General features: G+C 43.3%; 1 protein-coding gene across 1 annotated transcript in view; it reads left to right on the forward strand.

The window, feature by feature from the left end:
- EMB3119 (Ribose 5-phosphate isomerase, type A protein) overlaps positions 1-9102 on the forward strand; it is a 28047-nt gene extending 18945 nt beyond the window's left edge. The window contains exons 6-10 of the mRNA XM_086530322.1: positions 7626-7712; positions 8071-8121; positions 8188-8301; positions 8378-8452; positions 8526-9102. Coding sequence (XP_086386448.1) covers positions 7626-7712; positions 8071-8121; positions 8188-8301; positions 8378-8452; positions 8526-8663 — 465 coding nt within the window. The 3' untranslated portion in view covers positions 8664-9102. The remainder of the gene's footprint in view (positions 1-7625; positions 7713-8070; positions 8122-8187; positions 8302-8377; positions 8453-8525) is intronic.
- The last annotated feature ends 5222 nt before the right edge of the window (positions 9103-14324 follow it).

Genomic DNA, 14324 nt, shown 5'->3' on the forward strand with positions numbered 1-14324 from the left:
TTTTTGCCAAAAACCCTAAATTCCGGAAATCGCGGAGGCAGATTATTATTATTATTATTATTATTATTTTTTTGGAAAATGATGAGTGACGCGAATTTTGCTTTTGCTTTTTTTTTTTATATAAAAAAAAAGAGAGAAGACTCTCTAAGAGAGAGAGAGAACTGATGCTTTTGATTTTAAAAGCTTTTGGGGCTCTGCTTTTGGGCATCCCTTGTAACCTTTAAATTAGTGGTGAGGGCCTCACTTCTCAGAGCATCTGGACGCAGAGTCTGAGAGTGAAACCCTAACCGCTCTCTTGTACTTTGATGATTGATTAATACAAAAAGAAATACCGAAAGGGGCGCCAGTCTTTGGGGCCAATATCTCTAGGCACGGAACTCCGCCGGGCCAGTGCAAATCTATTGTGATCTGTGAATTGTTTTGAAGTGGTTATTTGGTGCTGTCGCGGTTGATTCTTGACTTGGAGTGTCCAAGTCTGTTACAGTGGTATCAGAGCACGGCCAATTTCTCTTCTACGGGAAATCCGATCCCCGATTTTTTTTTCCGCGGCACCTATGGCTTCAGGCAATGATCAGTCGACTCCCTCTGCATCTGGAGATGCGGGCTGGGATCACAACGAAGATTCAGACAGAGAGTATGGCCCGCCTCGGCCTACTCAGGCGGAGCAAAGAGAGATGGAGCGTCGTCAATTGATTGGCGATGCAACAAAGATGATGCTCAATTTTGCCAAGGACCCGAAGATGGCAAAATATATGAACCAGACCTCTTTGGAAGAGGTACAGATGGAGTGGCAGAGAACCACAACACCACTCCCGAAACCCGCTCTCAAGAAACCTTCTGCCTCCAAGAAATATACGGAGAAGGAACCGGAGAACGTGGTTGATGCACGGATTGCTCAGCTTTTCGACGTGCAAAAGAAAGACAAAAAGCACGGCAAAAAGCAGAAGAAAGGCACTGACTTCCAGGGATATTTGGGTCGTCGGTTGACATTTGACAAGGCAAAGAAACGGAAGAAGCGTGTTCGATTTGAAGGAGTACCCAGTTCTTCTTCTTCTTCTTCTGACAGTTCTTCTAGCTCCTCGGATTAGAGCGAAGAAGACAGAGAAAGCAAAAAGTGAAGCAAGACACAAAGCTTCGGAAAGGGCAAGAAAAAGGCAAAGAAGGCTACATCTCGCCCAGAGACTGACAGGTCTACTGAGGACTCGTCTACAGATAGCTCAGATTCCGATGACGGAAAGTTTTATGTGAACAAGAAGAATTTATTTTTACAAAGCCAACCAGTATGACTTTCTCGAAGATAAAAGCAACAAAGTCCGAGAGTTTAAGGAAGGTGGCCACTCGATCAAGTTTGATACTTTTCAGGATACTCAGATGCTTCGAAGGCTTTGCCTTTTATACAACAGTTTGACATCGCTTTCGCGGGAGGACGCTATTCAGAGCACTCCAAGATTCGGAGAGCTGCCTCTTACTTTAAGGGGAATGCTCGTACTTGGTGGTCCACGCTTCTATTAAGCAAGACTGTGCCAATTACATGGCTGAAATTCAAGAGGCTTTTTATTTCTTCTTGGTTGACTCAAGAGTTTGAGCGAGATATACGAGCTGCTTGGAACTATCTCCGGATGACCAAGAGCGATACAGTGAATTCTTATTGTGAAAGATTCTGGAGCTCTTTTCTACCCGCCTCTTCATTTTAGAAATCTCGTTCAGAGAACAGATTGAGCGGTTTACCTTGGGTCTACCTACAGAGATCCGAAATCATTGCTTGGAACAGAAGTCAGCTTCTATTCAGGAGTTGATGAGTCATGCGAAGCGGGGCTTTGCCATTCACTCTTGCAGTCTGACCTACCCCACAGATGAGGCCATGACACGACGAGCCGAACAGACTTCTGGGAATGAAAGTAGAATGAAAAAGAGCAATCCAGAGAAAAAAAAAAAAAGGATGCACGACCCAATCTACATCTGAGGAGAGCTCGCTTCATCAGAGAGGGGAAGTGCTTTGGATGCGGGGAACATGGACATATTTCCGCAAAGTGCCCTGATAAGGCACAGAAAGAACAGAATGATAAAGACGACGACAGGTCTGAGAGTTCGAGAGCAGCTGAGGAATGTGGCAGAAAAGGCAGATAGAAAAGCAGAACTGGTACCACATGGCGTGGGACCTGCACCGAATCTAATGAATGAAAGTACAAACTTTGCCGCTTTCGGGGCAAAGCGAAGGATCAGGAAGCTCTTTTGAAGGAGCCAAGGCCAACTTCTTTTCACTTGGAATTGGCGGCTCGATTTGGAACTACGCCCGACAGACTGACGCCACAGGCGGAGGTAGTTCGACTGGCACCCGGATGGGATGTTGCCATTACACCGAGCATTGGCAAACTTTGTTTGCAATGACAGGGGTGTTCAGGGCACGCGAGTGACGTTCTACTCGGGATCCCTTGGTACCAGAAGAACTACGCCATGGTTGACTACCGGGCCGAGAAAGCGACTTTGATAAATGAAGGGCTTAGAGATTGTACTTGAAGAACTTCAGTTTTCTTACTCATTCTTTTGGGAGAACTGAACGATGGATAAAAGTTGAATATGTTTTGACCTGAAGAAAAGAACGCCAAGATTTTTTTTTCTCCACGCTCATGCCGATTGCTTTTGAGAGGGCTTGAAGATCATACCATTGATCTGATATCTGGAAGCACGCCACCGAATCGGCCACCTTATCGTGTGAGCTGAGTACAGAATGAAAAGATTATGAACTCCGTGAAAGACCTCTTGGAAAAGGGTCTTGTCCAGCCTAGTACTTCACCGTATTGCTCTCCAGTGTTGTTGGTTTTGAAGAAAGACGGATCTTGGAGAATGTGCATCGATTATAGCACTCTCAACGAAATCACCATCAAGAACAGATTTCCGATTCCTAGGATCGATGATATACTCGACAGGTTACAGGGATCCTCGTGCTTTAGCAGGATTGACTTGAAGAGTGGATATCATCAGATCAGGATCGCGCCAGGAGATGTCTACAAGACAACCTTTCGGACGACTTTTGGGTTATTTGAGTTTTTGGTGATGCCTTTTGGCTTAACCAATGCTCCTGCGACATTTAATCGGATGATGGACAGGATTTTTCGAGAGTACAGGCTATTTGTTGGCACTTTCTTTGACGACATCATTGTTTTCTCCAAGAATGAGGCAGAACACAGAGATCATCTGCTTCAAGTCTTTCAGGCATTACGAGATCACACGTTAGTGATTAATGCAAAGAAAAGTGAATTTTTCCTACTAGAGATACACTTTTTGGGACACATTGTGTCAGCAGCAGGAGTGCGAATGGACCCGGCCAAGATAGAGACTATCCGTGATTGGCCCGATTTGAGGAATGTCCATGAAGTTAGAAGCTTCTTGGGACTGTGTTCGTACTACAGGCGGTTCATACGAAAGTTTGCAGAGGTTGCTTCCCCTTTGCATACCTTGACACAGAAAGGAGTACCTTTTTCGTGGGGACCCACAGAGGTGACTGCCTTTCAGACATTGAAAGAGAAATTGACTACAGGACCAGATTTGACTTTGCCGGACTTGCAGAAGTCATTTGAAGTATTTTGTGATGCTTGTGGTCGTAGTCTGGGTGCGGTCTTGATGCAAGAAGGCCATGTCATAGCTTACGAGGGCCGTTTGTTCTCTAGGCCAGAGATGACAGCACAGATCTATGGGAAAGAGCTTTTGGAGGTTATCCACGCTCTTACTCAGTGGCGGCATTACCTACTCGGAGCGGATTTTACTGTCTTTACAGACCATCAGAGTTTGTGCTACTTCTTGTCACAGAAGCAGCTTTCGAAAAAGCAGATGCGGTGGGTGAACATCTTGTCACAGTTCCACTTCCAGATTGTCCATGTGCAGGGACAGAAGAATGTGGTGGCAGATGCTCTGTCTCGAAAACCGTTGGTTCTAGCTATTTTCGCGATACATCATAGGAGCTTCGAGGATATGGTCAATCAGTGTGCCACAGATACAGATTTTGCAGATATTTTCACACGGATATGGGATGGGGAGACAGTAGCTGGATACTCCCTTCGGGAAGGCTACTTGATGAAAAAGACTATGTTGTGCGTTACACAACCGTTGAGGGAAAAGGTTATGACTGATTGCCACTGTCCACCTTTTACGGGTCACCGCGGCATTGCTACCACCATGAAAGGGGTAGAGAGAGATTTCTTTTGGCGGAGACTGAAGAAGGATGAGGAAGAGTTTGCGCGCAGTTGCTTGGTATGCCAGAAGGTCAAGTTTGACAGGCATAAGGCTCAGGGATTGTTACAGTCTTTACCCATACCCACCCACCCCTGGGAAAGTATTGCAATGGATTTCATTTTTGATCTCCCGCGAATACAGAATGATCACGATGATTTTCCGATTACATGGCACGCCTGAGATGATTGTCTCCGACAGAGACCCCAGATTTATGAGTTTGTTTTGGAAGGCAATTTGGGAGAACATTGGCACGCGGTTGCAGTTCTCGTCATTGTTCCACTTGCAGACTGACGGGCAATCTGAGATTGCCAATTCAGTGATTTTAGATTTATTGAAGTCTTGTATCTCGCATCAGAAGACTCAATGGGAAAAGAACTTACCTTTGGTGGAATTTGCTTACAATAACACGATACACTCTTCGACGGGGAAGATGGCATGTGAGATTGTTGAAACTGCTGCGAAGGTTCCATCCTTCCTGAGCACGAAAGATTAGAAATTTGAAGCGGATGAATATTCGCGAGATTTGGATACGGCTTTTGCCAAGGTTCGCGAGACTTTGTAGGAGTCTCAAGAACAACAGAAAAAGGCAGCGGATCGCCATCGTCGCGACTGGATTGATGGAGGATGATTGGGTGCTCTTACTTTTGAGAAGGAACGCCTAAGAAAGAAAAAGGGAAAGGAGAGGCTTTTTCCAAAGCTAAGTATGTGATACTACGGACCTTTCCAGATTACTGACAAGATAAATGATGTCTCCTTCCGATTGAAACTGCCAGATACTTGGAGGATTCACAATGCATTGCATGTGAGTCTCTTGAAACCTGTTAAGGGTGATGTGCTTGATGATGGGGAGCCTGATGAGCAACCCAAAGTGGAAGAAAATGAGGAGATCCTTGTTCCTGAACAGATTTTGGCACATAATGATACGAAGAATAAGGGTAAAGTCCGAAGGCGGTTCTTGGTTAAGTTCAAGAAATATCCTGCACTTGATGCGAAGTGGATGGAGGAGGAGGACCTAGCAGATACTCCTCAGATTGTGAAACTTTACCTCGATGTTTTGGTTTAGCATAGTCTACTCCAAACGGAACCCAGAATTCAGCTTGGCCGGAGATCTGGTGCAGTGGGATGCACAAGAGGGGAGTCACTCCACTCCTTTGTCAACAGATGCCTCGATTTTGATACTAAAGTCACTGATGTCTCTTTGAGCTTCAGGGATACTGAGAGCTGACAGTATTCTGCTGGATGACTTTATGAAATGGAATTCCTGATTATGATACTGATTTGTTCTTGACTTCTTGTGAGTGCAGGAACTGATAGACGAAATGACTTTAGCATTTTGGTCTACTTGATCTCGAATAGACATGGTTGCAATAGGGGTTAGTCAATCGAACATTGATGAGGTCCCGATTGGACCTAGATGTGATTGCTAACTACATTGCCGATAAATCATGGTCTAAGATCCGAATGAATCTTGAATGTCATGTGATGTCCTGTGATGTCGTGTGATGTCCTGTGATGTCGTGTGATGTGACTGTCGATTTTGTACATGTGCTAGATGTGTGTTCCTAGTACGTAGGTACTAACAGTCAGTGTCTGCTAAGACGGTTTATGGCTTTTGTCGGTTTTGCAGGCGTAATCGCGGTCGATTACAATGCTTTCAAGAGGGGGGTATGTCACAAAGTGATGACGTGGCGGATAGCAGAAACCCTAATTTTTGCCAGAAACCCTAAAATTCTTGCAAACCCTAATTTTTGCCAAAAACCCTAAATTCTAGAAATCGCGGAGGCAGATTATTATTATTATTATTATTATTATTTTTTTGGAAAATGATGAGTGACGCGAATTTTGCTTTTGCTTTTTTTTTTTATATAAAAAAAAAGAGAGAAGACTCTCTAAGAGAGAGAGAGAACTGATGCTTTTGATTTTAAAAGCTTTTGGGGCTCTGCTTTTGGGCATCCCTTGTAACCTTTAAATTAGTGGTGAGGGCCTCACTTCTCAGAGCATCTGGACGCAGAGTCTGAGAGTGAAACCCTAACCGCTCTCTTGTACTTTGATGATTGATTAATACAAAAAGAAATACCGAAAGGGGCGCCAGTCTTTGGGGCCAATATCTCTAGGCACGGAACTCCGCCGGGCCAGTACAAATCTATTGTGATCTGTGAATTGTTTTGAAGTGGTTATTTGGTGCTGTCGCGGTTGGTTCTTGACTTGGAGTGTCCAAGTCTGTTACAAGTTGGGCTACTCAGATGACCATGTACATTTTTGTGGGTTTTATGCGCGTCTTCCCAGGCAAGAGCCTTTTTGTACAAGAATCGGATTAGCTAATTGCTAATCTCCCACGGGTACGTACAGTTCCACCGCGACGAATTGCGAACACGGAGAGTTTTCTCGTGTGAAAACTTGTCTAAACCACAGGGAAACTGTCCCATTGCGTGCAAGAGCTCATGAAACACGTGGAGATGTGTTTGCTCCGCTTAAAATGATCCAAAGCAGAAAATCACCGCCTGTATGTTTATTTGCAGGTTCAGGGTTTTGTACCTAAACTGCAAGATAACACCAAGGTAGCCTCGCGGAAGTCTTGGGTGGGCACCTGACAGTGTCCGAAACTGGAAATTACAGCATGCTGGAATTGACCTGCAGCTCACCGGAAAGCTGCTAAAATGCAATGGAAACCGTCCTAGATGTGTACTTTTGACCTACAAGGGTTTTGGTGTCATTATGTTGCCGAAATTGGGTCGCAATCTCAGCCCTTGACAGGTTTGGACAGCTTGGTGAGAGTTTGGTGTTAAGTGTTCGGTTCGTTTATTTGCAATTGAATAAAGAAATACTGAAAGCGGTGCCATTCTTTGGGGCCTATAGGGTGTCACTGTCTACTACCTAGGAGCACTCTAGCTACCAAGTCGTGGGTTGTTTTGAAGTGGTATATCCCAGTTACAGGTTCATTTGTGAGGTTTCTTTGTGTCATAAAGTGCAGGGAAATTTAGACGACATGGTTATGAGTGAAAGCTAAAGTTTACCGCCCTCTAGTAAGGCTACAGGCCGGTTCCGTTGATGCCTTATATTTTGTTGTATAGGAAGACAAGATCCTTGAAGGCATTTCCTTATCTCATGAAACCAGAGCCCGAAAGGCATTGAACTTGTGTTGATTGACAAAGTATTTGGGGATATTTGCTTGCATTAGTAAATTTGCTGTTTGAGCGACAAGGGCCTGACTTAAAGTCTGCTGTTAAAATTGTTACAACAATAAACCTTGAATTCGGTTGAAATGACCCTGCATTGTTGCTGTTGAGTGGAGGCATACATACTTTCAATGACTATGACTTGATTGATGTGAACATAATGTTTTCAATCTCATTTGGATACAAGGCTGAAAGTGCTAATCTTGTCTTTGCATATAGATTGATCTGGCTATTGATGGTGCTGATGAGGTCGATCCAGATCTCAACTTGGTGAAAGGAAGAGGAGGAGCTCTTCTACGTGAGAAGGTAAAGCTATCAATGTATTCATATTGTTCATGTGAGAGTAGGTACAAACTTCAGGTGAGGTATCCTTGCATATTGAAGGGCAGTTAAACTAGTCATCTTTAGCTGTTTGAGATGAGATCCAACAGGCAGAAGGGCACTTTAGTTAGCAACTCATAAATCTTTGAGCAGCATAGGAGTAGCTACATACCTGGGTCCTGCCTTGATAAAAGAACGAGTTTCTTACATGCGCACACACATTCATGTGCTCAAATGCTTACACTGATACATACATTGCATGCAGTCGTAGTGATTGCATTTACATCCATTTTAATGGTATTAGCTCTCTAGAGATCTGAAAGCATTTTTCTCTGCTAAACAGATGGTTGAAGCAGCGTCAGCAAAGTTCGTTGTAGTCGTGGATGAGACAAAGGTAATATCATGATCTACATTATTTTATAACGTGGCATCTTCTGAGTACCTACCCTTGGGATTTTAGCTGGTAGATGGTCTAGGTGGCAGTCAGCTGGCCATGCCAGTTGAAATAGTGCAGTTTTGCTGGAAATATAATGCGGAAAGACTGAAGAATCTACCAGAGGTTGCCGGCTGTGAGGTGAGAAGATGGATTCAGTCACCTTATCTCAATCCTTGATGGAGAATTTCTCTCTTTGACAGTTGTAATCTTACAGGCCAAATTAAGGATGGATGGAGACAAGCCCTATGTTACCGATAACTCCAACTATATTGTCGATCTCTATTTCAAGGTCAGATCTTTGAAGCCTACTTGTTTCAGTAATGGCTAACCTCTGTCTCATGGTTTTATGGGTCTGTTGGCAGTCACCCATAAAGGATGCCCGGGCAGCAGCCAAGGCCATTGAGTCGCTTGAAGGTGTTGTGGATCATGGGCTATTTCTTGACATGGCAACCGCAGTTATTATTGCTGGTGCAGATGGTATCACTGTGAAAACCAAATAAGTAAAGGACATGGGCTGGGACTCACCGCAGTTTCATGTTACAAGTCATTTCATACCCTCCTGATTTTGGGGTTGAGGTTTGCTGAATTTTTCACCCCTTTATAAGAAGAAATGGAGAAATTCTTTTGTACAGTTAAATGTTTCTATGCGGAGAGTATGTGACCTTTGCTTTCATTCAAAGGGGGCTAGGTCAAGATCAAAGCATAAAGTGTGCAAGGTACTTGGCATCAGGTTGTGCCAGCAAAGGAGGCGCATCTTGCGGATCTTGCGTGACAGCACCACCTCTGAATTTTGATAGGACCTCTAGGGTTGACAGTATCAGCAGCCTTACAGACTGTGTTTGGATGAAGGGAAGATACCGATGTACGATTTCAGTGGATGCTATCTGTCATACCTGGTCAAATAAATGATTTGTTTTATATTATTTGTGTTTACACGCCTCCCGGAGCGATGCTCAATTTTAGTGATGCATATGGTCTTGTCAAAGCTAGCTTTTTATTGGCACTGCCTTTTGGGAGAAAGGAAGGGTATATGTCGAAAGAGTTTCAGCCCGTGTACAACAGAGTGCCCTTCCCTATCTTTAATCTATAGTCTCTCTCTCTCTCTCTCTCTCTCTCTCTCTCTCTCTCTCTTAACAGGTCTTGAGTTCAACGCGAATAGATCTTTAAGGTCTCTTGGGATAGTTTCCTACGACGTTAAAACAATCTTCTTCTTCTTCTTCTTCTTTCCCTCGTCAGATAGATCTTCAAGGTCTCTTGGGATAGTTTCCTATGACGTTAAAATTCTCTTCTTCTTCTCTCTCTCTCTCTCTCTCTCTCTCTCTCTCTCTCTCTCTCGGGGGGTTTCTTTCTCTCCAGTATCACTCACGATGGCTCTAGCCCTATCCTAATCCCTCTCTCTTTCTCTCTCTCTCTCTCTCTCTCTCCCCGGGCTACTCTTTCTCAATCCCCTTTCAATGATTGGCAATCTTAGCCATGTGACGCACATACTCACCTTAACTCACCGAATTTATATAAGTAAATAGACATGTTATATAACCTCTACCCAATATGGCACGATACACAGTCGTTTGCCTGCGCTCTTCAATTTTCTCACCCAAAAGCTGCATGTCCACCTTCTCTATAGAATCGGCCGCATTCTCCTGTATTCTTCGCTCCCTCTCAATACCCTTTGCTTACAGCTACATGCTAAACCCCTACGCACAACCATCACGCAAGCTTATCTCTCCAACACATTGGCAGGCCCGGTGGGCACCCTCCGAGATAGCTAATACTACCAACCAATCGATCAAGCTTTTTCTTGGCAGTACCTGACGGGTTTGAGACCACCTTCGGGCAGTAACATAGCAACCGTCCTCTTCGCATCCATGGCTGGAGCCCCGTCAGACCAAGTAGACGCTCTTTTTTTGAGGTCTAGTGAGAGGTTTATTTTATTGTATAGCGGTTAATCTACTCATATGCACTTCCATAAAAGGTTTTGGATTGATGAATATTGCACAAGAAGATTTAGAAATATTCTCATGTAGGAAAACGGAGTCTTTTTCAGTGTTTTTCATACTATGCGTAACATTATGAGCTTCTGGTCGAGAGGCACCACATACCTAGCTAGGTACGATTGGGGGTAGGGGACCACCGGCCATCCTACCGGGCCGGCGGTCCCCTACCCCCAATCGAACCTAGCTAGGTATGGAGTGCCTCCCTCGCAGAAACTCATGATGTTGAGGTAAGTCACAATGTGGGAATTATTGTGAGAATTTGTCTACAACTTCTTGTGTTGTAAGATGCATGCTCTTTAGCAAATAAGGCAAGGGCGGGTATATCTTGTTTAACATGGTGAGCTCGTTAATAAACACACACCTCAAATTTAACATAGTTGGACTTTGTCCAACTTATGTGAAACGCTACAGTGATCTATGTGTTGATGGTTGGCAATCTGCCAGGTTGAGTTAAGTTCATACTACAAATAATGTGGTTTTTGAGGAAAGATTTATAAAAAATAAGTAGTATGAGAAAAATATGACATAAAATCCTCGATGTGAGGTCGCCATGGGTGATTCGACCTATGGTTTTTTTTTATAAAATAATCAAAAAATGGAAAAAACTTTGTCAAAATTTTCCAAAATATGGGGACTTGAGAATTTCTTCTGAAATACTCGTATAACATGGGTCTTTCTTGCATGAATAAACGTATTTGTTACTCTTAGATGTCCCATAAAAGTAAATAAAAGGTTTCTGGAAAAATACAGGGGAGAGTATGTTAAAAACAGGGGAGAGTGTTAGAAACAGGCAGGTCTCAAGTTATGAATAGCTAGTATTCGTATACAAATGCTCTCCCGTAGTTGTAATTCATTGGTGTCTCCCTTGTAGATGCTCCTCAGTTAGTCCCATTCTCCTCTTCTCTTTCTCTCCTTAATCCCCTCTTCTTCTCCATGAATTTGATTTGATTTGTTTTTCCCACATACCACTAAAAGCATTTTTGGAATGTTGTCCCTATATTACATGATTTAGGTCATACTATGAAGGTTGATACCCATACTCCACTCCCTAGGAATAGGCCGTCTTTTGATGACGCTGATCCAAAAATTCATAAGAGATGGTACTTACCCAATTGAAAACCTCGTCCCTCTACCATAAAGGACTTTTCGGAAGGTTCTCGACCAAGCTTCCTCAGTAAACCAGAAGTAAGGAATGGGGTATTGAAAGGAACAAGGGCGTTAGAGACATGTGCCAAAACTCTACTTTTGCAAGATCATGTCTTGAAACATCTTTCTTTGTATTGAGTATCTTCATTCCAAGCTTGCATGGCAATAGGTTATTCCTGTAATGTCTACCTAACTCAATAGTTGGCCCTATAGGACATTGCCAAGGAAATTTTGGTGCAGTTGTTCTAAGATGGCGTTTCCTGTATGGTGCATGCAAAGCGAGTAACTTTGAAAAACACACATTTAACCTTGGCAATCAACTTGTGAAATGAAGGGTGCCTACATAAGAATTAGATTATCCCATGTAACCTCTCTTTGTGCGATTTGTGAGTCTTTTCATATAATATCAATGAGTTAGATCTCCATCATTTGGTACAACTGTAACAGTGATTGTGTACATTGTGTTCTTTTAGTGTTTGTACTTCTCAAGTTGTTTAAATTAAAGTCCCAATTGCGATCACACAGACAATGGCTGGGGAACACCATCGATCAACTTTTTTCAAAACCAAGCAATGGGGGGATGATATGGGCCCACAATGCACGGTAATGTTTGGCAGGGACGGCGGCCTGGTTAAAATGTTGTCCTGTGTGCTGGGTACACATGTATTTCTTTTATGTTTTTCGTCCCCGTCGAGCGTCGTCGTGTATCGTGGGCATCCTGGCCTTCTTGTATGATCCCCTCATTGCTCGGTTTAGACAAAAGTTGACCAACGGTGTCCCCTAGACCATCGGATCTACGTGATCACAGTCGGAAGTTTTTGTGGAGGCTGTTCCGTGTACGTGTTGTGATAATCAAATTGTTTGGACAATATGAACAAAAAAAATGTAAAGTATAAAATGATGACAAAAGAAAATATAAAAGACAAAATTATTCTCTATTGCTTTTGGAATTACATCATGGTTGGTTAGTGTTTTAGCGAATTACATTTGTGGCTATAGGGTGAATGACTGACCTAATGCCAAGGGTTTTTACAATTTCTGTTGAGTTTGTCACCTTTTTGATCTAGGATTAAGGCACAATGGGAGAGGATCGCTCATGGTGCTTTCGTGTAAAGGTGTAAAAGGCCCCCTCGTGATCTACTAATATACATTTGTTAACATTAAGCGTGAGGGAATCTTCGATGAGGATGACACTTAATGCTTTGCACTTGAGCACTTCCGTAGTACCATGCTTGGAGAAATCTGTGCGAAAAACTCAAAGAATCAATGGTCCCAGGTGACTCAGGTAGTGCCACAAGGAGATATCCCTACCATGGGCACGTTGCAAAAACCTCCAGTTTGCATTGCGAACTTATCAATTGTTGGAATTAGGGTTGCAGGGAAATGGAAACAGCTTGGAGAAGATGAAGGAAGCTCAAGGCACACAATAGAGAGTGTATTACTTAGTGTGCAATAGAAAGATTGATAGCCCTAGAATGAATGGGCGTATATACAATGCACGGGGGAAAAAACCTCCTAAAGAGGAAAAAAATACCCCGATGGTCCTAAGTGTATTCACACACATCACTACCACATGTATATGGTAACAAACCCCCCTTGGAGTGATGCGGTGAACGAGAGCTGGCACATGAATAAAGGGAAGTGCCATGCCCTAAGGACATGATCAACCCACAAAGGGGAGTAAGCCCAAAGCTTTGCAGAAAGGTTCGAACTTCTCACGAGACAATGAATTTGTGAAAAGATATGCAAGGTTGTCCTGTGTTGGCACATAAGCCAAGCTGATCTCTACTGTTGAGAGCCTCTCCCTGACATAGTGGTAATGCACCTCAATGTGCTTTATGCGAGCATGAAAAATTGGGTTCCTCGCAACAGCCAATGGGCTCTGACTGTTAGTGTAGATAGTGTTGGCAGTGTCCTGTCCAACACCCAAATCAACCATAAGACGTCTGAGCCATACACACTCAACCGTAGCTGTGAAGACTGCCCTGTACTCAGCCTCACAACTAGGAGTGGCCACAGTAGGTTTCTTCTTGCTCAACCATGATATACATGAAATGTCAAGCATGAAACAAAGACCACGTGTGGACACTTGCGTGTCAAAACAACCAGCCCAATATGAGTCCGAAAAAGCATGTAAGTCTGGCGGCAATGATCCCCCGTTGGGATAAAACAAGACACGATGTAAAATGCCACTCAAGTAGCAGAAAATCCTCTTGACAGCCTGTCAATGCTTAGACCCTGGGCTATGCATAACTTTGCTGACCTGTGAGGCTGCAAACTGAATATCCAGCCTCGTGTTGCATACATAAATGAGGCATCCAATAACATTTTGGTAAAGAGAGACATATGCAGGATCACCAGCATCATGAAGACTCAATTTCACACCTGTTTCCATGGGAGTGGCAATAGGTTTGCAATCCTCAAGTCCAAACTTACATAGCAATGTCTCCTATGTAACTTTTCTGACACAAGGCAATACCACCATCACACTGCTTAAACTATATACCCAAGTAATGATGCAACACTCCCAAATCTTTCATCTTGAAAGTAGCATTCAAATCAGCCTTAAATTCAGCAATATGTGCCTCGTTGGGACCAGTGATCAACAAATCATCCACATAAAGAACAACGATGAGAAGTACATCACCCTCACGCTTGACATACAACGTGCTTTCTGTTGGATTGTTATGAAAGCCTCATTTGACCTAATGAGTGTCAACCTTCTCATACCAAGCACAAGGAGATTGCTTCAACCCATACAAAGCTTTGTTACATTTGCACACCTTATCCTCTTATCCTTTTTTAACAAAAGCGCGAGGTTGCGTTACATAAACTTTTTCAAATATGTCACCATTCAAGAAAGCAGTAACAATGTCAGATTGATGTACATCCCAACCAAAATGAGTTGCCAATGCCCATAGAAAATGAACAGTAGTCATACGACAAGTGGGAGAAAAAGTCTCTTCATAATCTATACCTTTTTGATGTGCATAACCCTTTGCAACAAGTCGAGTCTTATAG

This window comes from Adiantum capillus-veneris, chromosome 15 (assembly GCF_014529385.1).
Source record: "Adiantum capillus-veneris isolate H3 chromosome 15, ASM1452938v2, whole genome shotgun sequence".
NCBI classification, from domain to species: Eukaryota; Viridiplantae; Streptophyta; class Polypodiopsida; order Polypodiales; family Pteridaceae; genus Adiantum; species Adiantum capillus-veneris.